Below are 25,667 nucleotides of genomic sequence, written 5' to 3' on the forward strand. Positions count from 1 at the left end.
CATCAATTTATACTGCTTTATTGGTTGCATCAGTGCAGCATATAGGATGCAGCCCTATTCTTAGATTTAAAGAAGTAGTTGTTTAAAGTACGTCTTTGGGGCGCTGGTAGTGTAGTGGTTGGTGCGCGTGCCCCTTGTAAGCAGGCTATAGTCCTCACAAAAGCCCCCATAATAAATCTTTAAAAAAAAAAAAAAAAATGGAGCATCATTAGTACTGAAGTTCACGGCAGTAATGAAATGAATAGATTTCTGCATGTTGATATGGATTAAGAGTGCGGTCACACTGGCAATGTTGTCGTACTGTGCTTAAACGGGATTGCGTCCCCAACCCAATTCCGAGGCTGGCATGCACTACCTGCGGTCACACTGCTCCAGGACAAACCGGGCCTAAGCACGGTTACCTTTTGTACATAATGTTGTAATACAGCTCATGAATGGCTTTATGTTATTATGAAGCGTGCTCATTTTACAAGATAGACAGACTCGAGATTAAAAAAAAAAAAAGGATGCGCAGTCCACGTCTGCACATCGGAGAACATGACAGCTACTTTACTGACTTTGTGTCTTATTGAGTCATTTTAGTCAGATACAGCCAGAACACAATAAAGGATTTCTCCATAATAAATGCTGTCAACGTTGTTCCCCTGCTTGCTTGTGCTCTTCCATGAACTGTACTGTGCCGAAGCAAACCTCTCCGACGCGTGCCAAGGAAGTGTACCTGACTTGAGCACGGTTCAGAGCGGTCAAACGAACTGGACTTTAGGGGTGAAGCGTGCTTGATACGGATACGGATTGTGTGACCATTCACTAAGAGGCCAAAAAACATTTTTGTAGCTGTAAGCTGCAGTCCTTATGTCCCACCATTTATGTGAAAGACATGTGCAGGGTCAAATGACTTTGACTCTTCCTCAGCAGTGCGTGTTTGTGTTGTGATTAATTGGGGGCGTAGTCTTCAGTTTTGGTAGAACTCCATCTCTAACGGCCTGTGACTGCTGTGTGCATTCTTGGTGTGGTGCCAGCCTCAAAGAATGTTTCTCTCATACACATCTACAGCTGTTTTCCTCCCAGTGGCCTTTTTTAATCCACTTTTATCCTTGTCACCTTTTAATATAGAATTATAGTGGCCAGTTCTTGTGATTAGCACACACAGCTGCCTGGTCAGCCCATTTACGAGGCTTTTAATACCTTGCTCACAAAATCAGTTGAACCATATGAGGTTTTGTTGGCAGTGGAGTTGGCAAGTACACTAGTCATTGTGATGGAATTCTGCCTCGCATTTAGGTAGCAGGGTCCGAAATTAACACCCGCCAAGCGCCAAATGCGGGTAGATTTTCCGTTTGGCAAGTACTTTTCAGAAAAGTCTTGTTTTATCAAAAAGTCATAAAAACTATGCTATAAGTATTCAGCACGTTTGATGTAGCCTAGCTGCAGCTACTTTACCCTGCTCCTCTCTCTGCTGTAATGTCTGCGAGCATCACAGGGCACGCTGAGACACACCAACATACATTGCAGCGCAAACGTGCGCACGCACACACACACACCCTGGAGCGCCAGCCACCACGTTTACTTTTAGTGCTTCAGCAAACAGTTGATCCGGTCAAACGGTCAGTTCGACTTTTCTCCGTTCACTCTCTCCGTGTCTGCAGCTAACTGAGCAATAGCAACGTCATAAGTCTGTGAACATCTCCACACAGACTCTGTGAAGCAGCACTGCGTTGGGAAGTACTGCCTACAGATAACACATAAAAAATAAAGGCCAGCAAATATATTTCTTTACAATTTCTCAAATTTCCTGATCTGATGACATGATCGAATCTGTGACTTAAATTTGTTATTGATTAAACAGAACATAATGCCTTCTCAATTAAATGTACTGTAACAGATTTGTTATTTTGGCCGGTAAATTTTTTCATCTACCTGCCACCTTGGCCAGTGAGTCAAAAAGTTAATTTCGCACCCTGGATATAAGGGCAGCCTTTGCTCTGCAAGACTCGCACAAAAACATTGTGAATTTATCATGTCAAATTAGATTTATAGTAGGGGGCAATCCTTTTTTGGTAAGGTAAATACAAGTGAGGTTGAAACAAATATGCACAAGAAAAATCTTTGTAGTGATTAGTGAACCATTGGCACATTCCCTCAGCTCTCCTCTTTATATTATGCATCATAAGTACCTCTCTATGTATTTTAAACCCTCTTTGATATGCCACATATTACCAGCCTGCCTTTCATGATGTTTTCTTTTACGTCCTTAACCCATCACCCACCTCTACACCTCTCTGAGTTTCATATGGTTTTGATGTGCTGCTGCTCCGAGTCAATGAGACACTTTGTAGAGGCATGTGAATGGCGCCATTGTTAAATCGCAGGCCTTGGAATCTGGCCTGCTGGTAATAGCTTTTTAAAATGAAATCTTGAGATTGGAAAGCTAATATATCGTCTGTGTTGAGCCAAGGGTATTGAGGGGGACCTGCGTGGGAGGAGGGGTTTTAACTAACATCAACTCAATCCCTTTTTTTCTCCTGCTGCAAGATGGATGCTTTTCTATTATTCAGATTAAAATGAATTCTGTCACAGTTGCATAGAAGCTCTAAATTTGTTTTGAATTCTGGTCAATGAAAGGATTTACACCAGGCTATTTAAAAGTAATTCTTATTAAATGTCTGCTCCCTTGAATAGCCAGAACAAAATATTGACATTACACGACAAGGTTGTCAGTTTATTATATTACCTGACCTCTAGTGCTAGATTATTAGATTTCATGTTTACTTGACAATTGGAGCACATATTTTATAAAACAAGAATCCTTCTACTGTCCAACCATTATCAGACAGCCTTGGTTAATGGTCGGTTAGGGTCCTCTGTGGTCAGATTTATCTGCATCGCTGTATGTGGCAGTTTGAAAATTGTTTCATCAGGTTGTTATTCTGGAGTCATTTTCTCTGACCCTGTTGTTTACAATGCTCTCACGACTGTCTTCAGCCGCATGTAACAGAACATCCCATCTGTGTCTTAATGGTGGTCTGAATTAGCTGATTGGCTGATAATGGGTAACAGCCATGGGGCTTTCACACAAACACTCCTGATATTTGCAGGAGGAGCTGCATGTGTGAATGCAGACAGTCATATTTTTCTCTCTGACTTCCTCCATAGTTTCTGGAGGTTATAGGGTATAAAAGGATATAATCTAGAGAACTCACCGTGCATAGACTGTAGACTGCACGAGACTGCTATGATCTCCATGCAGGTCATTCATTCAATGGCTGCATTATGTGTTCTGTAAACTACTATGATCCTCTCCGCTGTTTGACATTGTGATTCCTTTGAACTACACGTAGCATTCATATACAGTTGTGCTCATAAGTTTACATACCCTGGCAGAATTTGTGATTTTTTTTTTTTTGGGTCATTTTTCAGAGAATATGAATGATAATACAAAAACTTTTCTTTCACTCATGGTTAGTGGTTGGGTGAAGCCATTTATTATCAAACAATTGTGTTTGCTCTTTTTAAATCATAATGACAACAGAAACTACCCAAATGACACTTGTCAAAAGTTTACATACCCTAGTTCTTAATACCATGTATTGCCCCCTTTGACATCAATTACAGCTTGAAGTCTTTTGTGGTAGTTGTGGATGAGACCCTTAATTTTCTCAGATGGTAAAGCTGCCCATTCTTCTTGGCAAAAAGCCTCCAGTTCCTGTAAATTCTTGGGCTGTCTTGCATGAACTGCACGTTTGAGATCTCCCCATGATATTGAGATGGCCACTCCAGAACCTTCACTTTTTTTCTGCTGTAGCCAATGACATGTCGTCTTGGCCTTGTATTTTGGATCATTGTCATGTTGGAATGTCCAAGTACGCCCCATGCTCAGCTTCCGGGCTGATGAGTGCAAATTTTCCTCCAGTATTTTCTGATAACATGCTGCATTCATCTTGCCATCAATTTTGACCAAGTTCCCTGTGCCTTTGTAGCTCACACATCCCCAAAACATCAGCGATCCACCTCCATGTTTCACAGTAGGAATGGTGTACTTTTCATTACAGGCCTTGTTGACTCCTCTCCAAATGTAGCGTTTATGGTTGTGGCCAAAAAGTTCCATTTTGGTCTCGTCACTCCAAATAACTTTGTTCCAGAAGTTTTGAGGCTTGTCTCTGTGCTGTTTGGTGTATTGTAAGCGGGCTGCTTTGTGGCATTGGCGTAGTAATGGCTTTCTTCTGGTGACTCGACCATGCAGCCCATTTTTCTTCAAGTGCCTCCTTATTGTGCATCTTGAAACAGCCACACCACTTTTTTTCAGAGAGTCCTGTATGTCAGCTGAAGTTATTTGTGGGTTTTTCTTTGCATCCCAAACAATTTTCCTGGCAGTTGTGGCTGAAATTTTTGTTGGTCTACCTGACCGTGGCTTGGTTTCAACAGAATCCCTAATTTTCCACTTTCTAATTAGAGTTTGAACACTGCTAATTGGAATCCAGCAACATCAGTGCAGCACTGGATGAAACATGCAGGGGTCTGTCAGGAGCCCAGAAACTCACTGACTTTTTATTCACACACACTGATTACAAGCAAACAGATCACAGGTGAGGCAGGTTACCTTCAGTAGCCATTTAGACCCATGTGTGTCAACTTGTGTGTATGTTATCTGGCCAAAACCTCCAGGGTATGTAAACTTTTGATCAGGGTAATTTGGGTAGTTTTTGTTGTTGTTATGATTTAAAAAGAGCAAACACAATTGTTTGATAATAAATGGCTTCACCCAACCACTAACCATGAGTGAAAGAAATATTTTTGTATTATCATTCATATTCTCTGAAAAATGACCCAAAAAATCACAAATTCTGCCAGGGTATGTAAACTTATGAGCACAACAGTAAAGGCAGACATTCCTATTATAGTGGCGTATAGCAGACTTTGTAGCTTGTCCACTATATCCGCATCGTTATTTTGTACTCGCTGTGAGGTGCACATGTGAACAGCCAGGTCAGGAGAATCTCTAGAGTCCTCCTGAAATGATTTAGATGTTTTCAGGAGTGCATATGTGAAAATGGCTACACGTGTGATATTCTCTATGAGTGAATGTTTTTTGAGTAAATAGCCTCCACGTAGTCCTTTTGCATGGTCATAAAGGTGCTGAATTGTTGTATAATCATGCTAAGCCTTTCTTTTACCCTGCAGAAAAACAAATTAGTCAACCAACTGGCAATTGAATTATTTACCGTCTACATCCTATGTAGTCTGCTGCACAATTGCTCGATCAGTCCGACTCTTTCCACTCAGTCCAACTCTTCATGTCCAGTACGGAGATTACTTTTTTCCGTTTGAGACTGACAGGAAAGATATCGATGGATGAAGAAAATTATCTTAATTCTTAATTATTCCTCACACAGGCTCCGTGCACTGTCCAGTGGGGGGAGTGTGACGTCCCCCCCTCCTTCCCCCGCCATGCCAAAGTACAAGCTGGCCGAGTACCGCTACGGCCGAGAGGAGATGTTAGCACTTTATATCAAAGACAACAAGGTAAGTCACACTCTCCAACCTCTCCCTCAGGACCTAAAACAACAAGGAGGGAACCTTTAATATTCAGTAATGTTGAAGAAGTCACAAGGACTAAAAGTTAATGAAGTATTTAAAAAAAAAAAAGTTTTGTTTCGCTAAGTGTCCATTTTCTTGTTTTAGGTCCCAGAGGACATGCAGGATAAGGAGTTTGCTGCTATTCTGCAAGATGAGCCCATGCAGCCACTGGCACTGGTGCCTCTCACTGAGGAGGAGCAGGTCAGCTGTAAACACACTCCCACGGACACACTGATACCTGCAACCATCGAATCTGTTTCAGCTTGTGTTGACTGATCACGGTTTAACCACAATATTAAGACGAGCTATTTTTTTTCCTCATATTCCTCCCTTGGGCTTTTTTCCATTGTCTTTGCAGAGAAACTTCTCCATGTCTGTGAACAGTGTGGCGGTGCTGAGGCTCATGGGAAAAGGGGTGGGCGGGGCTGCCCCAGCTGGAGTGGTCCGAGGACGAGGGGCCGCACGAGGTGGTCGAGGTAAAACCAACAGCAAAAAACACACATATTGGAAGAAAATAAATGGCTGCAAATAACTTAAAGCATTGATTCAGCCGAAGTCAACTCATTATAATTCCACTACCACTTGTGCTAAAGCTAACACAAGTCCAACAACAACATATTTGCTGCCCAAAACCCTTGGCTGAAACTACAATGGCTGTATTCCAGGGAAAGTAAGAGGTTTTATTTGAGCCAGCCACTGGAGTGTTTATTTCCCCTTTTTCCACCATCTTTATGCAGCACACTTCCTCTTGGCCTGTCTAAATAAGTCCTCCTTTGGTCTTGCCACACCTGCCTAAAAACCACTGGGCTTATGAACTCACCTTGTGCTCAAGTAGTAGAGCATAGATCGAGCCCAAAAACATCCAGCCCGAACCGACTTGTGCATGTTCTGTCCAGGAGCATCCCTGTGTCTCTGCCTGTGTTGGTACGCCTGCTCCTGAGCGTGTCTGTCCACCGTCTGGCTTTCTGACCCTCCGTCTGGGTCTGACTTGTCTTCCACTTTTGGATTGTTTGCTTATATGGACTGCTTCCCTGCTGCTTCATGTATCACATCCCCTGTAAGCTGCAACCGTTGGCCTGTGTTGAACTTTGTGTCTGAGCGTGTTTATGTTACTCCCGCTCCACGTTCTTCTGTCTCCGGATTCGGTCCGCTCAGTTCCAGCCCCTGAATTATTACAGAGACTGTAATGGTTTCTTTAGAAGAAGAAACCCCCTTTTTTTTTAGGACCTTAAAGCCCAAGTTGAGGAGGGATCCTGGCTCCGACCCCACTTGGTCGGAAAATCTTATCTCTAACATGCAGCACTCTGCGCTTATGAATGCTCGATGTAAACACCAGCTGTCCGGTTCAGGACAGCCAAGGAAGTAACATTGAAGAACGATGCTGGTTTTATTTCTTATGTGTGTTCATCCAATTTTAAACTCCAATACCATTCTAGAAAAAATGACGCAAGGACCTTGATACCTGTTTTGACACCATAACAAAAAAAACTAGAAACCCTAAGCACCCAATGCTAGGTGCTCTCTGTCTTTAGGTAAATGAGTATCTGAACAGCTGTAGTATTTTTAAGTCTTTGGTATATTTCAGAACTATCAATAATGACAAAACCCATTTCACATGGTTTCAAAAGTTCTCATTTATTGAAGTTCTCTCATTAAGAGGATTCTTTTCAAATTGAAGCACCTCTTCCTCTCTATGCACGTCATCAGGTCGTGGTCGTGGTGAAGGTGGTTTCTACCAAAGAAGTATTGAAGAGTCAGAAGTGGGTTTTGGCCGCAGTGTGAGAGAGATTCACCGCAGCCAGAGCTGGGATGACCGGTAAGAAGAACAAGCACACACACTACCTAGGGGGAAAAAAATCCTGGCTCCCATTATTTCATGGCAGATATTTTCCCTGTTGATAGAAGCTTTCATCCAGTTTAATAACACCATTAATTAGTTAATGTATTTCACTTTTGCAGTCTGCTTGTATGCCTAGACTGAACTTAAGTATCTTTTTGTGATTCTTCATGGACACATTTGAAATGTACGGTACCTGTGGTGTTGTTAGTGCAGGTTTTGGTTGGACCTGTTCCCTAGGATAAAACTAGTTCTTGCTTTGGCTCCTTCTCTTCATGCCTTGGTTGAAACCATTTCTCTCCTCTCCTCAGGGGCGAGCGACGCTTTGAGAAGCCGCTGCGTCGGGAGGTGGGGCGTCCAGGCTTTGAAGAGACAGGAGTTCCTCCTGGTCCTCTAAGGAAGGAGTTTGCAAGGGCTGACAGTGATAACTGGCGCACCCTCCGGGAGGAGCAGGAGGAGGAAGAGGCAGAGCCGGGCAGCAGCTGGAGACTCACTGGACCTCGTAGGGAGGGTGAGATTATAAACATGTATTGATTTACTTGACAGCTGCCTCAAACTCTTCTTAAGTGTTGAAAATGAGTGCGTTTACGTGGACTTGAGTATCCCAGCTTTGAGCCTTATCCTGCTTTCGATCATATTTGGGATATGGCTTTGTCCTGCAAACAGAGCAACCTGGTTATTCATATTCCTGTATCTCACTTTCTAATTACTGCCTCTTGTTTGCGTACACGACTGTCTTGTTTGACGTGTGGGGAAACCACCGTCCTGTAGCCTGTTCAGCACAGAATGGGTCAACATTTTGATGCTTTGTCCCATCTAAACTTTCATTTTCACTTTCAAACTAATTATTTCATAATCAGAAAACAAAATTCTGTTTCTTATTCACTCCAGAAGTTTTACGCTCTCGATGGCCTGCCAGTGTTCTGCGAGTAACGCAGCTCTCGTTCTCAACCTAACAAACATTACTAGCCAGTCAGAAACAGAGTAGGGGGGGCTTTGGCAACACTCGAACTGTGGGGCATGTTATGCTAGATGCTCCGTCTAGCATGTATATTTTCCGCTCATATGATTGAGAAAGATGTCCGCTGTTAGGTCTTTAAATACAAATCACAAAACTATTCAAGTATTCAAATGACTGCATTCTGTGTGTGAACATGTCTGATGAACACTTCAAATGTTTTTAAAAAGATTGGATCACATTTATAAAGTTTTGCAGAAAAAGGCACAAATTGGTTGATAAAAACTGTTCAGAATGCAGGAAAATATTTGTTTGGTGCTCGTCACTCCTCTTTTGGGGGAGAACCCCCAATCCCTTTCTAATTTTTTCGTAGGTACCTAGTTTGTTTTGTCTTGTTTTACCTAACATTTGTGTAAGGTTTTGATTCTGCTGACCAGTACTTGTTATTCTATTCTAACTGGTTTTTTTTTTGTTTGTTTTTTTTAATCAGATGGTGGTCCTCGCTCAGCAGGCTGGCGGGATCATCTCGGTCCAGGTGAGGGTCGTCGGAGGAAGTTTGATTTCGACTTCCGGGACTCTGACGGTCAGGGTGGTGGACGCCGGCGTGCAGGCAGTGAGGGACTGGAGGATGACAGGGACGGCCTGCCGGAGTGGTGTACAGACGAGGAGGAAGGGGGATTGGGCACTTTTGACTCCTCCGGAGCTTTCATGACTATGAAGGTGTGTTTCTTTTTGTCATATTAACCTGTTAGTAACATCAGATTCACAACAGTGAACCCTGTTGAATGAGGTCAAAATCCTTGTATTAGTCGAGTCCTGTGGTTCTCAACCGGTCGAGACTGAAGGCCCCACCACCAACTCGTCATGAAAAATCACGACCCAAATCCCTGATATTTTTCTGATAAGAAATCTGAATTATTAATTAGGAATTTTGTAGTTTGGACCTCAGACGGAACAAAGCGTGATAGAACAGAGAAACGGAACAAAACGCTTCATAGACACCTTTTTTTTTCCAGGCACACAGTTGTGACCCACTTTTGGTCCCGACCCGCCAGTTGAAAACCACTGGTTTGTTAGATGTTACATTTGAGCTGTCTTCTTCTACTTTTACTGTCCGCATACACGGACAAGCATTTCCACTCTTTGTCTTTTTCTTTCTGAAGGATGGCAAGGAGACAATCCTGGAGGAGGACTTTGACTTTAAGGGGATAGAAGAGGAGGAAGAGGAGAGCTACGCTGACACTGGGAGGAATAGTGTTGAAGGAGACAGAGAGAAGGGTGAGAAAGATCTCTTCTTCTATGTATTTTGTAAATTGTTTCACATTATTTTATGTGGGTTTTTGTCAGATTATTTAAAAATGCATCAATCTTTTTTATGTTATTCAACTTTTTAAGGTCTTTTAGTGTGTTTTCTGATGGACTTGTTTTTAACCAACTTTTCAATAGATCGTAAAACTTTATTTAGGGGCCGTAAAAATTAGCTATTGTTTTTTGGCTTTACATCTTGAACGTGCAGAACTACAAATTGTTTGCTCTCAGTCCATGGAGCTCTTCACAGTCCCAGGAAGAAGTAATAAAAACTATTTTATCATCCAACTAAACATTTGATTCCCTTCCTTTCCTCCGCTTTCCCCTCAAAGAGAGTAAAGATGCCGGCTCTACTGTAGGTGATGGAGAGACAAAGCTTGCATCGCCCTCCTCCTCTCCTCCTGTCCACTGTGCCCCTCCGTTCCTGGAGCCGCGGCCCAGCAATGTTGGACAAGTGCTGGACCACCTTCAGCTGAACAGCCATGCTGTCAAGGTCAACAGCACACCCAGCGAAGGTATCCGTTTATATATTTAGATCATTTCTGTAGTTGACATAACATGACATATTATAAAGGTTACTTCAGCATGACGTTGGGAGAAATAAAAGGATGATAAACACAGTTGTGAATGTGATAATAATTGAAATGCTAATGTATCTGCTGAACGTACTAACTGTGAAAGCATCCTGGAAATCAGACTTCATACTTTATACATTTCTGACAAACTCATTGACTCGTTTAGTATGGCTTTAATAACACCATGCTCTGACTTAAAGCCGGCTGAACAGCTGCTGCTTTGTGAGAAAAAGGTTTGAATTCAGTTTCTGTCTGAAACAGTCGCTGTTTGTCACATGCTTACATATGCTTTACAGTTAAAGCCTTAGAGGAATGCCCTCATAAATCAGATAATCTGCAGCTACACGTTTCCACTGTAAACAGCCACATTGAAAAATGCAAAATGCTGAATTAACAGTGAAAGTAAATACTTCAGTAAATCACTTTTCAGAAAAGGAATGTTGAAATGGATTCCAAAAATGCATGAGCAGGAGCTTGTGACTTCATGACTTTCATAACAATTGACCTGCTTTAAACAGAAGATGAAAATGTATTTAAAGCCAGCTTTTAAATTACTGAAACAACAATATTATGTTTGGTGTTAAAGAGTTAACTTCAGTCTTTCTGTATTCACAAAACCGCTGATTTACAAAGTCTCATTTCGGCTCTGTACTTTTTTAAAGCTTTTGGCATCATGCTTTCAGTCGAGCTCTTAGTGTCCGCACAGTGAACATGTGGAAGGCAGCTCAACCACGTTGATATTTTGGTTTGATACACAATATGTTGATAGTCACTTAATATCTTGTTTACTGAACCTGCAGTGCCTGCACACAGAGCTGGTAGACTGCTCTTCCCTCATACATCCTGACATCACCATCCCATAAATAGAAATACTAAAAATAGGGACTATTGTTTAACTAATGATTCTTTTCTTCTTATTTTTCTGTCAGACGTGACTCCAGTAGGGGGCTCCAAGCCGCAGCTGAGCCCAAACCCTCCCACCTCGTCCAGCTTGCCTCCCCCACCCCCTTCCTCTGCAGCTCCTCTTCTCCCTTCATCTGGAGGAGACACAGAGGACGATGAGGGCATGAAGCACCTGCAGCAGGTAGGAAGAACAGGGGGCACGTTTCAAGCAGCTGTCTTAGAAATATTACATAATTGTAGCAAGTGGCACATTTAAGTTTTCCAATTATAAGGTTTTGAAAAGAAAACAATTTACATTACTGTGAAGGTAAAAATATGAAAGGGAAAAACAATGTCAGACAAAATTCAAGTAGGTCAAGAATATTTAGTCCAGAGTTAAATCATGAAGAATTTTACACTAAAAGAGACTTGGTTTCTGATGCTTTGACAGTACACCCTCTCAATGCTATCTGCTGCAATGCCTCTAAAACACTCAAAGGTGGTATGGTGTGTTTGCGTGGCTCTGAAATACTCTGCCTACAAACGGTAGGTTCTACCTATGCTAGTTATATGACCAGATTCCAGTAGGGCCACATTCTCTGCTTGTTTGTGTCCATGTAACCATGGCGACTGAAACCGTGCTATTATGTTGGAGTTGGAGATGGTAAATATTGAGCCGCAGTTTTATTATACTCTGATTTCTGCAAAGAATTAAAGAGCAGAGACATTGTTAGAGGAGATGGAAGGTGCAGCGTTGAATGCACAGAGGTTCATGAAACAAAGAACATTATATGAGAACATACATTTTCCTTCTCTGCATAATTAGACTTCACGCCCTGGTGTTTTACAAGGTGCAGGCCAGGAGAGGAAAATGTTGACCAATCACAGGGCACTCACTTGAATGTCAGGTGCAGGGTAGTGGTGGGCGATATGGAAAAAATATCATATCGTTTCTTCAATCACAAGTTTATCACAATTTTCTTTTCATTCTGATCTAATTTGCAAGTTATTGACAAGTTCAACCACTTATTTCCCTGTAAAACATTTTTAAATGCTCAGAAACTGTGCTGAGAAGTTAAGTCTATTTTTAAAAACATCTTTGTTGGGAGGTCTGGAGGTCTCCCACAAAACATTTTTAGCATCAGAAATGTCTTTCACTTCATTCTGATCAATTTGTATGCACAATTTAAGCTTTTTCTGCACCTATTCAAAATGATGATTTAATTTTGTGTCTTTGAAAATGCACCTGATGAACACTAAAGTAGATTTATGCAGTGATGCATTCCTTTGGATTCAAACATATTACAGAATGTGATTATTCTGTGACACACGGTCAAAATAAGTTTAGCTAGAAGAAGCGTTTTAATCATAGCCATGGTAGGACATTTGATTGACAGACAGTTATGCAAGGTGACTCCCTCTCACCTGCCTGCTACACACTGAACGAGAGGAGGAAGAGCGTCATCCGTTTCATAACGTCGTTTAGGCCTTAATCTCATTTTCCGTTATCACAACAGGTGAGCTTCGGGTGGAGAGGCTCATTAGTAACTTGTAAAAATCTGAGAGAGTGCAGCATCAGTTTAAACAAAGGGATTTTATCTCCCACCGCTGACCGTTTGTCTGACTCTCAGCAGACTGTTAACGTCTCTCTGGCTCGTTAAAGGTGCGAGCCTCAACTGTGCAAACCCTGCACAGGGTTTCATGCGCCCTGTTGGTTTGGAAGACTCTCAAACAGTTCTATATAACCGGGATGGAGTAATGTTTACAAGCAGGGAGGGGGAGACACGTCTGTCTGGGAGCATAAACTGCAGCATGACAGAATGAACACTGAAGCCCGGTTCAACATATTCTCAACATATTCTAATCCTTCACGATCTAAGATTGTTATAAATGCACACCTCTAGTACAGGTCAACCCAAACATACAGTGTATGCTACAGTGTGGATTTGATGCAGAAGTATACATATCAGGCCTCAGACCCCCTCCTCTTGTCCAGCAGGGACAGTATAGTGGCCTGCTGTGAGGTCCATGTGTGAACAAGCAACTCGGGAAGGATCTTAGCTGCAGTCTAATGTGTGAGAACAGCTATAACGACAACCTTCATTCACCTTTGTGTGTAGGAGGCAGAGAAGATGGTGGCTTCACTGCAGGACACTTCATTGGAGGAGGAATGCTTCACCCAGGCTCTCCAGCAGCAGCAGGAGAGCAGGAACACAGCAGCAGCTCTGCCGCTGTCACATGAGGCTGCCATGAAGTGGTTTTACAAGGACCCACAGGGAGAGATCCAGGGTAAACTTGCACACTCAAAAAGCACAAAAGCATAGCATATATTTATGAATGATGTCTGAACTAAACTTATTTCTTCATCCTACCTACCAACGACCAGGTCCCTTCACCACAGTGGAGATGTGTGAGTGGTTCCAGGCAGGCTACTTCACCATGACACTGCTGGTGAAGCGGGGCTGTGACGAGGGCTTCCAACCCCTGGGAGACGTCATCAAGATGTGGGGCCGTGTGCCCTTCGCCCCAGGGCCCTCCCCGCCACCCCTGCTGGTGAGACAGCAACCACCGACGCAGCGCCCGCAGCCCACCCGAGGGCCCGCCGGGACTGTGAGTCAGAGCTCTGCCAACGTAGAGGATGGGGAAGGGAGGATGCAGAGGAGAGGGAAGCTTGATAGACAGGTTACGGTAAAAAAGACCAATAATTCATTCTCATTCAGTTAAACAGGCACGCAATGTTCTAGTTTAATAAAAATGACCCCCACCTTATTTAAACTTGATGTTGTCATTTAAATAGTTTTTCAAATCCTAGTACCAAAACATGCAGCCACATTCAGTTAATCATTGCTTTTTTCTGAGCTTCATATTAGTGGGGCAGAAGTGTCTATATCTGGTGTTGTATTATTTTTAAAATATAACACCAGATATTTTGTCATGTTTTGCTAATAACCCATGAATGTGACACAATTTATCAGTTGTGTGTGTGCCATTAATTGCATGTAACATTTTACATCATCTGAAGAAATGCATGCAGATCCTACATGCTTGTGACTTAGGACCACAGACTTGTTTGTTTCCGTCTGCGGTTACAACAAATGTGCAATTCCCAGACAAGATAGCTGCATAAAAAACATAGCACAAGCAAGTGTCTCTTAGACCTAGCCCACAATGTATTATAAATGTTGTCTTAAGATTATTGCTGCATTGTATTCAGTGTCGACTGCTCTCGTTTTCTCAGGGGAACCTGGACCAGGAGCGCCTGAAAAAGCAACAGGAGCTGGCAGCAGCAGCTCTTTATCAGCAGCTCCAACAACAGCAGCTATTCCAGCTCATTAACAGGTCCGTACATCTCACACACACACTGTATGAAGAGTGAACAGCACAAGAGCAGCCCCTGCTGACCGGCTGCAGTATATAGGTCATAAAGCCTGCCTCCTCCATGTAAACAAATGCAACATGGGGCAGACATTCAAATCTTTCTCAAACATGGTGTCTTGTCATCGTGGTTAAATGTGTGTGTGTTTGATAAGAGAGGGACTTAAAAACTGCAGCAGGGGCTCCACTATGTAATTCTGGCTCCAAGTGACATCACCACAACAATTAATTCTGAGCCTATAGAGAGGGTATTTTGGCTTTAAGGATGTGCTGTCCATATTTATACAGTGTATGGGTTTACTGTACAATTCTGGACTAATGCTGATTTAGTTTCTTTTTTTTTATGCCCGATTTTGACATTTACGTTTTGATTCCCATGATGGATTTTGCTTCTTTTGCTCCAGGTGCAGTGAGCCGGGTATGATGCCTTCGATTAACAGATCGATGTCAGTGCCAGATACAGGGTCCATGTGGGACATGCATACCTCAGCTTCACAGCCGTCAGGTAATGAAGCTGGTTGTGCATGCAGTGACAACAGATGAATACTATATAACGCCTGAATACGGTAAATAAAAAATGATTTTATTTCCAAACAGGCGGTGAAGCCAGTCTTTGGGACATAACAATGAATCCCTCTACTCAGGGTCCAACTCTCGAACAGCTTCAGAAGGTCAGTTTCACATTTCTTAGTATTTTTGTGTGTTAATATTATATTTACACTTTCTGTGATATTGCTTTCACACAGTATCTCACCATTCTTGCTTGGGTCCATTTTGCTTATTTAATCCAAGTTTGTGCCTTCAATTTTTTTTTAAATGGTTTCCTGTTCAGCTCCAGCAGGAGAGGCGAGACGCTGAACTCAGGGCGAAGCGTGAGGAGGAGGAGCAGCGTAAGAGGAGGGAGGAGAAGAGGAGGCAACAAGAAGAGCAGAAGAGGAGGGAGGAAGATGAGCTCTTCAGACGCAAGCAGGTGAGATGAAGGATGAAGATGTGTTAAGATGCCAACCAGGTTGTGATTTTGACAGAAAAAATTTAGTAAAAAAGAATTTGTAAACAAACCCTCATCTGAAGAAATCGGCTCTCTATCAGCAGATTAATAAATACTGTGGTCATTATGTCAGCCAACAATTTTTCTGATAGGTCAACCTCTTGCTAATTATCGTGTCCCTCTTTCTGTCGCATTAAATGGTAAAGAGACTTGAGCTTGTGTTGACTTTAGTCACCATCTTCTTGCAGTGTCGACAGCAGCAGGAACTGATCATGAAGTTGCTGCAGGCCCCCCAGCAGCAGGGTCCTGGGGCAGGTGGCTCAGGCTGGAGCGGGGCTCCCTCCTCTGGGCTCGCCAAGGCAGGGAAGCCCCAGGCTCTGGCTCTGCTGGAAATGCAGCAGGAGACAGAGAGGCTACTAAAGCAGCAGCAGCAACAGCGAGCCCAGCAGCAGAGAGATCGCGTCAGTACCTAAACTTAAAATAACATATTTCCAAATCAGAAATCATAAAGTGCATAAAGAAAATGGTATATTTATTATCCTAATGATATTCTGCTCTTTGTTTACAGCACTGTGGCATGTCTATGGGGAGCTCCTCCATGGGGGGGCAATGGGTGGATGGTGTTGGCATGTGGGGCGGGCCTGGAGGCATGGAGGGTAAGGGTGGCAGTGGAGGCTCTTCAGGCAGCATGGGCATGTGGGACGAGGCTGTGAAGAATCAGTCCGGTCTGCGTGGCAACAGCAACAATAACATGGGCTTGAAGAACAGCCGCAGCAGCCCCTCACTCAGGTAAAGACAAGATGCAAAGACATATTAGGTGTATTCTTTTAAATGCTTTAACACAGATTGATATTTATTTTTGATTGTATTAATATGCCGCTCAGTTAATGCACATAGTAACTATGGATTAAACCCTCCTGTACGTCCTCTGCAGTGAGCAGTACATGATGCGTCGTAAGAGGACTGAGGATGAGGACAAGCTGCTGAAGCTGCTGCAGGGCATGAAGCCTCAGGACGGCTTCACCACCTGGTGTGAACAGATGCTGCACGCTCTCAACACCTCTGCCAACAACTCTTCCTCCTCTGTGGATGGTATGCTGTGCAGCTTTTATGTATTTAGTAGTGTCAAGGAAACCCACCACTTCGATAGTGAACTGCTTATTATAACATGCATTTTAATTAGTTTAATATTCAGAGGCTGAAGAGTGAAGGATTTCAACATGTTCAGCACTGCTTTGATTCAAACTTTATGCTTTGTTTTGAAGTTGCCACAATTGTGGCCTACCTGAAGGAGGTGGAGTCTCCCTATGCAGTGCTGGACTTTATCCGGTCCTACCTGGGGGACACAGTGGAAGCCAAAGAGTTCGCCAAACAGTTTCTGGAGCGACGTGCCAAACAGAAAGCCAACCAACAGAGACAGCAGCAGCAGGTAGGCCAAAGCTTGAAAAGTCTTTAAAGTTAAGACCAGCAAAGTAAAAATACAAAACAACACCAGGCTGAAAACATCACTGTCAGTTCAGGATATAAAACTAGACAAGTTAAAGACTATGGTCTTAAAGGGGCTGAAACTCTGACTTAGGGTGCACTCATGCTACCTACAACATATAACAGACATAAAGCAGAAGGCTTGGGGCTTCTTAAACATTTGTTATACTTGTTAAAAAATATATTATAAACAGGCTTTAAAGCAGCAGTCACTGCATGGTTTTGGAGTGTTTATAATTCAATTTTAATGTCTCTTCTTTTGTTTTATGTATCCCAGCTATCAAAGGAAGTGGCTGGAATGAACATGAACTTCCCTCTGCAGGTAAATACCAACCCCCCTTCGTAGTGCACAAGAAAACAGTGATGGAATTGATGTGTTAAGAAAAACAACATTGATTGTGATTTAGTCTAGTTTGCATCCCTGGCTACTACCACAACAGCATTCCATGTCCCTGCATCACACACAGTTAACCCAACACAGTGTGTCCATGGGGTGTGAAGTGGCTCTAAGGAACCCTGAACATACATATATTTAATATACCAGTGGTTGCTGGATAGCAATTCTTGGCCCTAAGTGTTGAATATCTTATCAGTGGCTCTACATTTTGTACTTACTTTACAGAAAGTAAAGTAAAAGAAACTGGGAGAACTCTGATAACATAACAGGAATACAAATAAGACACATATTTGCGACACACATATATATATTTTTTGATAGAATTAAAAGTCATTGAGTCTGTGAGAAAAAGAAAATTCATGTCTTTGTCAACATAATAAAATTAATTCTTAGTGTGACCATCCAGAACATCTAGGTGTTTTTATGATGGTCTTCATTGTTCTTTTTCTCTTCTCTTTCTTGTTAGGACTCAATGCGAGGTATGACTCCCAGTGCCCTGCAGTCCATGTTTCAAGCCAACCACATGAGCAAGGCTGGTCTCTATGACAACCAGGGGGGAAAGATGAAGAAGAAACCGCCCATGATGCTGCACTCTGACCCCAGCATCTTAGGTATGTGACCTCGTCAGCATGTGATGTGACTTCTCTTTTCACTACAGTGATCTGTGATTAATGGTCCCATTAATGGTGTGAACCGTAACTACACAGTTTGAATTCAGAATAGAAACACTTAAAACTAAAACACTGAGAAAACATCCACCTCAGAGAACCAGTCTGATTTGCACCTGAAGCACAGGTGAAAGAATGGTGTCTTCTTGATGACATGTAGTACAAAGTTTTCTTATTTGTTGGTTAATGTGTGGTTACTACAAGTGGCACAAAAAGGATCATGCTTACTGTTCAGATCACCCTCCCAGGGTTTGGGCCGCACGTGATCCACTGATCGATGGAAAGTATATTAACATGGTGTTGCTTTAGCCTATAAAAGATAGTACCGCTAAATCTCAAGTCTCAGTGGGGAAAAGGGCAGCGTGCTGTACCATGTAGACCCGCCATACAAACAGGAAGACATTACAGTATTTTACAATGTACCGGTATTTGTGGCTTTTACATAAAAACAGTTTGCAAAGTGTTACTATTTCAAGCACTGCTTTGTGTTTTCTGCGTTCACCCCGTCTGCTGTCATGCAACTGGTGGCTTCCTAGACAACATTCAGTAGCGCCATCTTAGTCATCTTACAGCCTGCCACAGTCTGTTGCTGTAAACGTAGCCACACTCCGTTACAGAGTTCTGTGTACGCTCCAAAAACTGCAGATAAAGATTCTAAATGTGCGCAGTGAAACTGTGTTTTGTTTGTGTACCTGCAGAACGTGTGAATCAGACAGACACACACGTGCACTAAATGAACGCAATGTGTGTGTTATGTGTTCATACAAGAACAAAATATTTTAAATAGACTTCTATAGAATAGGGTGAACTTGTAATTCACTAAAAGATTTCCAAAAAAAAAAACCGTTCCGATCTGTGATCAAAATTCAAGCCAAACCGTGGCAACTTCGTGATCTGTAACACCACTACATACTACAAGCTAACCAGCGTTCTAGCTTTCAGTTTTCTTTTTTCACACTCTCTCGCCTGAATAAGATTCTTCTGGATGAACTTGATAATGACTAAATTTAGTGTGCACACCACCGCTCATTTCAACTGGGTAATATTATTTTTATTTAATCTTTATTTAGCCGGGTTACTCCCATTGAGATCAGAGATCTCTTTTCTAAGGGAGATCAGGTCAAGAAGAGCGGCGACACACAGTTTCAACAACAAAAACACTCCCAACACATTAAATAATTAGATAAAACAATAATCAAATCATCAGCTTAGACATTTCCATACAGAAAGTTTGTATTCAAGACTTCCCACAAAGTTTGGCTAACTTAGTTTGGCAGTCTAAAATCCGACTGTCGATTGTTTCCTAGTAAATGTTACAGAGAACGTAGTAAAAGCTTTCTCTACAAACTCGGTTCTAAATTTGGGAACAACAAATAGCACAAAGTCTAAAGAGCGCAGGTTGTGGAATCCGTCCTCCAGGATTAAAAGAGAGGAAAGGTAGTCCAGGTTGTTCCCAGAACAGCTTTGTGCGAGCTGGAGTGTATTTAAAGCAGTATAAACAACTGTAGAATTCTAAGTACAATCCACTGTTTGTAATGAATATAGATTTTTTGAGAGTGTGTGGTTCCTTCTTGTTAGGTGGGTTCATTATTTACTTTCTTATCTTTCAGTTACACTCATCAGTAAATAAACAAACTGAAATGTAATGGTCATGGTGTTTGGTTAATTATCCTCTTGTATAAACAGGTGAGGTTTAGCCCATTTCAGAAAATCTTATACCCTTAGAATGAATTCCTGGAGTCCCTTGCACTTTGTCCCTTTGCCTACACAGTCTGAGTCAGCCCTTCTAACTCCCTCATGTCCCATCCTCCTCTGATCTGTACTCTGCTCTCTCCATCTCCTCTTGCCATCCTCCCTACAGGGTACTCATTCCACAACGCGGGCGACTGTCTGAGCCTGAATGAGATGGAGATGGTGGAGGATTACTGATGTGACCGACGCAGCAGCAATAGCTACCTGAGGCCTTCTGTCTTTTAATCAGACAAACCTGATGACGAATGTGCACTGCTGGGGGAACCGGGGGATGGGGGGTTTGGGGGGTAGAAAGGGAGCAAGCATAAGGGGAGGTGTAGAGTGGAGGCGACTGGAATTGCGTCTCCCACTCTCTCCTTCGCTGTGTGGAGAATAAAGGGCTCCCTGCTGTACCAGTTGATCACTTGAGCATGGGAGAGGGGGGTGAGTAGGGGTGAGGTTAAAAGGAAGATGGGTATCCTCTGGCACTCAAAAGATTAAGCACCTTATACTGAACTAATGCACTTTATTGAGATGGGATTTGAATAGTTTTTTTTTTTTTTGTGCGTGTGTGTTGGGAATGAGGGCACACACACACATTATCTGTGTGTGTGTGCGGTGGAACTGGAAGGGGGGCGGTGAAACAGGCGGTGGGGTGAATGGTCGGGATGTTAGGTTTTCAAAGTCAGGGGGACCTTTTAGTTGAAACCTTATCAGAGAGCAAATCCTTTCTCAAAAGACAAACACTGTTGATATTTCTCTTGTTTAGCATTTTTTTACATTTATATAAAAAGTAAAGCTATTGAAAAATGGATTATAAAAAACTTGAAGATTTGCACTTGCCTAAAAAAGAAATAACAAAAACAACAAAAAAATCAAACAAATGGGGTTAGTTATAGAAGTGAATATTTTTTTGAATGTGTCTGAATGACTGCGAGTGTGACGGTTTGTGTCAGTAATATACAAGTCTGCACAATGTTTTTTTTGTTTCTTCTTTTTTTTGTTGCTTACCAAGATGTATGAAACATAAGAGGCCATTTTATGTCTTTTTTTTTTGTTCAAATGGTAAATTTTGTATTCTCATGTTAAGAGTGTGTTTCCCTTTCTCCAAACAGGGACTTGATTTGTATGCTTGTGTGAGAGAGAGAGAGAGAGAGAGGCCAATTGCACAACACATCCTTTCTCTCACCAGCTCTTCATCCCCAGATAGACGAAATAGAAATGCATACATTTGTAAATGCTAGCTTTGCGCTCATGACATGATGACCACCACTAGTTTATTTCCCTTAGCTTCTCCGCATGGAGAGCTGTCTGTAGACCTGTGAGGACGCAGACAGGGCGAATCATGAGGGACATTACTGTGTGTGCATCAGAATGAGACGGTGTGTGTGTTTGTGTGTGTGTTTTCTCAGTGTGCATGTTCATTTACTGTTCATAGAAATGAGTTAAAGACTACAGGTACTCATTCTGAATACATGTGCTTTTTTTGTGTTTGTATGTGAATGAATGCACATTTGTGCCTAAGAACTCTGATAGGGTGTGTGGCCATTGAGACATTAACTCTTTTTTGAGAGCGAGTGTGATGTGTGTCAGTGCTCAGCACAGTGTATGTAAGTTTATATCATAAATATTTCTAGTTGAGTCTAGGGGTGATCCATCAGAAGGTTAGTCCAGTCTGTTTTCCTGGGGTGCGATCACGTTGCCTTTTGTCAGCTCTCGAACTTGTGAATGAAAGGTGTCGAGTTTCTGACTCTGAAAAAAAAAAAAGATACAGCATCTTAATGTGCAAGTGCACAGAAGGGTGCATGAAATGTTAGCATATTGTGTTACTGATTCGTTGTTGCAATTTGATAATGACGAGTTTTCTTTTTTTTTTATGAAAAATATATATGAATATATACATTATATACAAAGTTTAAAAAGTATTTGGACTAAGATAATGAGCACTTGGGGCTGCTATTTTTGTTGTGCGATTTAATTTTTTTTTTTCCTTAATTTTTTTTGTTTTATTATCGCCATGTGAAGTGTGTGTAAGTTTTTCTTTCTTAAGAAAATATTGAATGTATTCCAAAAAAAATGACAAGAAACCCGTGCTGATACCAGATATTATTTTTTTTCCTCAGAAGATTTCAAAAAAGGAAACAAAATACAAAAAAGCTTCAAAGAGTTTAGCAAGGACTTTTTATAAACAGTGGAGAAGGAGAAAAAAAAAAAAAACTTGGGATGGATACAGTTGAACACACTGCCTCTACAATCCTGGTCGTACAATTAATGACTGAGAATTAAAAGAAAGGACTCTTTCTATTCCATACTGGAGTTTTGGTTGTTTACAAACCACATGGATATCTGTGGGTGCAGTTTTTTTTTTTTTTTTTTTGTTGTTTTATTTTATTTTTTTGTTCCCACATATGACGGGTGGGGTTTGCAAGTGCGCTTCTGCCATATGGACATTGAGTGGTGTTGGTTTGAGGAAGAATCGCAGGCATCACAACAACAATGGACAAGATCTTTTAAGTGGACTTTATGTGTGGTTGTTGAGCCTGAAACATGATGATCAAACATGGAGCGGTGGTATAAGAAATCAAGGATGGGCTCTGATTGGTGGAGAACGGAGTGCAGGGCTGCAAAACCCTGGAGGGGAACTCAAGAGGGAGCGATACGAGTACACCTGTTAGTGCACTTGTCTTTCACCTCAACCCCTCAGAAGCACTCACACCCTGCCCTCACCAACTCACCTATGCACTTTTGTTCATTCAAGCTGTGAGGTACCTTTTTGGGGATGGGAGCACAATTACAACAGGAGGATTGCTACGACTTCACTTGACGAAGTCACTGGAAAAAAAAAAAAAAATCCCAAAACTGAAATAAAGAGACTCAAGAAGCTACGTCTTCTTCCAACTCCTGTACATAACCATATTTTTGTATTACCTTTCAGAGTAGAAAGAAAAATTTGAAAAATGGATGAAGGAAAAAATTCATGAGACATTGCTTATATGGAGTGAATGTTCTTCAAGAAAACCAATCTTATTTTTGTTTTTTATTTTTTTTGAATATAGTTTGAGATAGACTTGCTGTGAGTTTCCCTCAGTTTGCCAGTTACCCCTGAAATAATTGGGGACGGAAGGGAAAACCACACGGACATGGACTGAGGTGCTGGCTCAAAGACTGACTGATAGCTTCTTATCAAAATGGATGTTTTTGCAGTTACTACAAAGAGCCTCACCATGAGTGTTCGATCAACGTGCACGCTAAAGAGGCTGGAATCGAGCTGTCGGCGAGGATGCTTTCACGTCGTCTACAAACCTGAGAGCTGTGGAGAGACTGCAGAAGAAACAATCCTTGGCATTGGTAAGATTTGTGCTGCATACTAAGGACTACATTTGATCCATTTTGAGTCTCTGCTCCCTACAGGACTGTTGGGAGATAATGGTCTTGCTCTGTCTGTCTTTTTCTCATACAGGATTGTGTCTGTGCTTTATTTGATGCCCTCTACGAGGAGGATCTTATCCACAGCCAACCCATGAACCAGTTAACCTGTCCTACAAACTTAACCCCTAGAAACTTTTCTGTTTCGATTTGGACTGGGCAATCCAGTGGCATTACCAGTTGGATGGTTACCAAGATAAAGTTACACCTTTATCGACCGTGGATCCCATCTGTGTTGGAAGTGTTGCATTTGGATTCCGGCACTCTCTAGTTTAAAAGGAAAAAAAAGAAAAGAAAAAAAAAAGTGAATAAAGAGGGCATCGATTGCCCGGATGTCATCACCGACTTGGCCTGAAACTTGTCAGGTGGTTGTCTGGAGGTTCATCTAACCAGCAGGACAGAAGACCTGCCCGGATGTCCGGAGACTTGAGTGCTGGGTTGGGTTGCAGCGTCCGTAATGGATGAACTGAAAACGTTGTACAAAAAAGACTTTAAAAAAACATGACAAAACACAAACACACAGCAACATGTCACATAGATTCAGGAGGCCAAGGGAGTTGCAGACACACTACATGCAAACCTACACACACTCGATTACATTGGCTGTTCTTTAGAACCACGTCTGCACACTTAACCAGGGCTACATCCAAATCTCACATAGACACACACACACAAGCATCAAGGCTCATCAGTATAAATGCTGAGCTGTGTAAATAATGTAAAAGTTTGTGTTTTGATTTTTCCTCTCATAGTGAGGTTTGCTTTTTTTTTTTCTCAGTTCAACATGCCTTAAAATGTATAGTTCAGGCTAACTGAAAAACGTTCTCTAAATGATGAATTTAAGTTTGAAATCACCTTGATGACTGTCCTCCAAAGTCAAAGAAAGAAAGGAGTCTTTCTGAAGACAGTTTTTTTTTTTTCCCGAAAGAATTTGCTTTACAAACCACCTCGAGGGTTGCTAGTTAGCTACGGTATAAAGCAGCGAGCGATCTTTGATGAATCTAATTTTGTAGGTGGTTGGCTTTTGTTGCCCTTTTGGTTTTCTTAAAATGACGAGTGGATTTGTTCAGATGTCCTGTTTAGATAATCGCTGAAGGTTCAGGCTTGATTAAGGGCTGAAGTCTGTACTTGTCTGGAGCTGAGCTGGCAGGTGAAATGAACACAATTGGCTTAAAGAACAGACTTGTTGCTGTGGTAACTATTGTTGGATATACTGCACATGGTGAAACTAAACCAGAGTTTGACTGCTCCTTCACAAATGGAGGGGCTTCTTGTTCACTTCTCACACTCCCTGGGTCTTACATGTTTAGGAAAACTACTAGATACTTTTTACTGTTTAAAGTTGTCATTTAACGCTTGCCTTAGAAGTGTGATTCGAAGAGCAAGTGTGCATCATTTGTGATATTTGTGGGTTTTGACACAAAACCTTGAGGTGGGTCACAGCCTGGCCCATTCAGCCTCTGCTTTGTCTGTAACACCTGTGATCATCTCTGATGGCACTGAATATTTAAGGAATCAGATCAGTTGTGATCCGTCTGAAAGGGAATTCCTTGCATCAAAATGTGTAGGGTCTTACTGCACGTATGTATATTTAATTGGATTTGAGAGATCAGTGCTTTTAGTCGACTAGTAGTTCTTCTGTGAACTTGATAACTAAAACAGTATGACGTTTTTAATCCAAATGGCAACTGGTATTCAACGAGAAACATCAAGTTTAGACTTGCAATACATGTGCACACTGTTCAGCTGAGGTTTGATAGTTACCTGCCATAGCTAACTGTGTCAACTAAAGTAACTACAGTCTGCCTCAGTATATAACTGTTGAAGTGATACTGAGTTAATGCTATATGGTTACTTAGTTGTTGTGTTATCAGCTGCCAAAACAAAGAAGTTGTCTTGTAAATGGCTTTAAAAATACTTGATTTGACAAATTTTAACTGTTATTGTGTGGTGTTAGTTGTTGGTCAGTCGGTCTGTCTTTAAAACAGATGTTTTTGCAGTTTATTTTACCGCACTACACAAAATTTTATGACTAGATAAACTGCAATTTTGTGTTGTAAAAAAACAAAAAAAAAAAGAGGCTCAGGTGTTAGGTCGCTGGCTCTGATAAGTTCCTGTCAAAGCCTGTTGCTTCATGATATAAAGTTGATCATCTGGTTTAGTTTTGCTTTGTTCATCGTATCTCCAACAATGTTGCAAAAAGAGAAATATTAAAGTTTTATCTCAGCCGGCTCAGCTCCTTAGCTTAATGAAAATGAATGTTGTTTAAAAAGAAACACAGCATACATTTAATGAAACTGTTATGAAAAAGAAAAGAACAACTGAAAGACCTGTAAATAGTTTGGCTTTTGTTTGTTTGAAGAACAAAATAAATACTAAATAAATAGCATTTAGCCGTGACTGACTCAGCATTTCTTGACTTTTATTTCCTTTGAAGAGTGTGAGTTGGAAGGGATGGATCTC

At 41.7% G+C, this 25,667-nt stretch overlaps 1 protein-coding gene across 1 annotated transcript in view; it reads left to right on the forward strand.

Annotated features, from left to right (window-relative positions):
- Positions 1-25,604, forward strand: part of gigyf1a (GRB10 interacting GYF protein 1a) — a 31,206-nt gene extending 5,602 nt beyond the window's left edge. The window contains exons 4-26 of the mRNA XM_020642781.3: positions 5,391-5,520; positions 5,680-5,775; positions 5,933-6,050; positions 7,282-7,390; positions 7,723-7,922; positions 8,860-9,089; positions 9,533-9,647; positions 10,010-10,192; positions 11,182-11,336; positions 13,255-13,423; positions 13,521-13,822; positions 14,373-14,473; positions 14,914-15,014; positions 15,107-15,180; positions 15,342-15,479; positions 15,746-15,958; positions 16,066-16,286; positions 16,432-16,589; positions 16,763-16,926; positions 17,260-17,304; positions 17,846-17,990; positions 19,909-23,126; positions 23,239-25,604. Of these exons, the coding sequence (XP_020498437.1) occupies positions 5,391-5,520; positions 5,680-5,775; positions 5,933-6,050; positions 7,282-7,390; positions 7,723-7,922; positions 8,860-9,089; positions 9,533-9,647; positions 10,010-10,192; positions 11,182-11,336; positions 13,255-13,423; positions 13,521-13,822; positions 14,373-14,473; positions 14,914-15,014; positions 15,107-15,180; positions 15,342-15,479; positions 15,746-15,958; positions 16,066-16,286; positions 16,432-16,589; positions 16,763-16,926; positions 17,260-17,304; positions 17,846-17,990; positions 19,909-19,976 (3,235 nt within the window). The 3' untranslated portion in view covers positions 19,977-23,126; positions 23,239-25,604. The remainder of the gene's footprint in view (positions 1-5,390; positions 5,521-5,679; positions 5,776-5,932; positions 6,051-7,281; positions 7,391-7,722; positions 7,923-8,859; positions 9,090-9,532; positions 9,648-10,009; positions 10,193-11,181; positions 11,337-13,254; positions 13,424-13,520; positions 13,823-14,372; positions 14,474-14,913; positions 15,015-15,106; positions 15,181-15,341; positions 15,480-15,745; positions 15,959-16,065; positions 16,287-16,431; positions 16,590-16,762; positions 16,927-17,259; positions 17,305-17,845; positions 17,991-19,908; positions 23,127-23,238) is intronic.
- The last annotated feature ends 63 nt before the right edge of the window (positions 25,605-25,667 follow it).

This window comes from Labrus bergylta, chromosome 22 (genome assembly GCF_963930695.1).
Source record: "Labrus bergylta chromosome 22, fLabBer1.1, whole genome shotgun sequence".
In the NCBI taxonomy this organism is placed as follows: domain Eukaryota; kingdom Metazoa; phylum Chordata; class Actinopteri; order Labriformes; family Labridae; genus Labrus; species Labrus bergylta.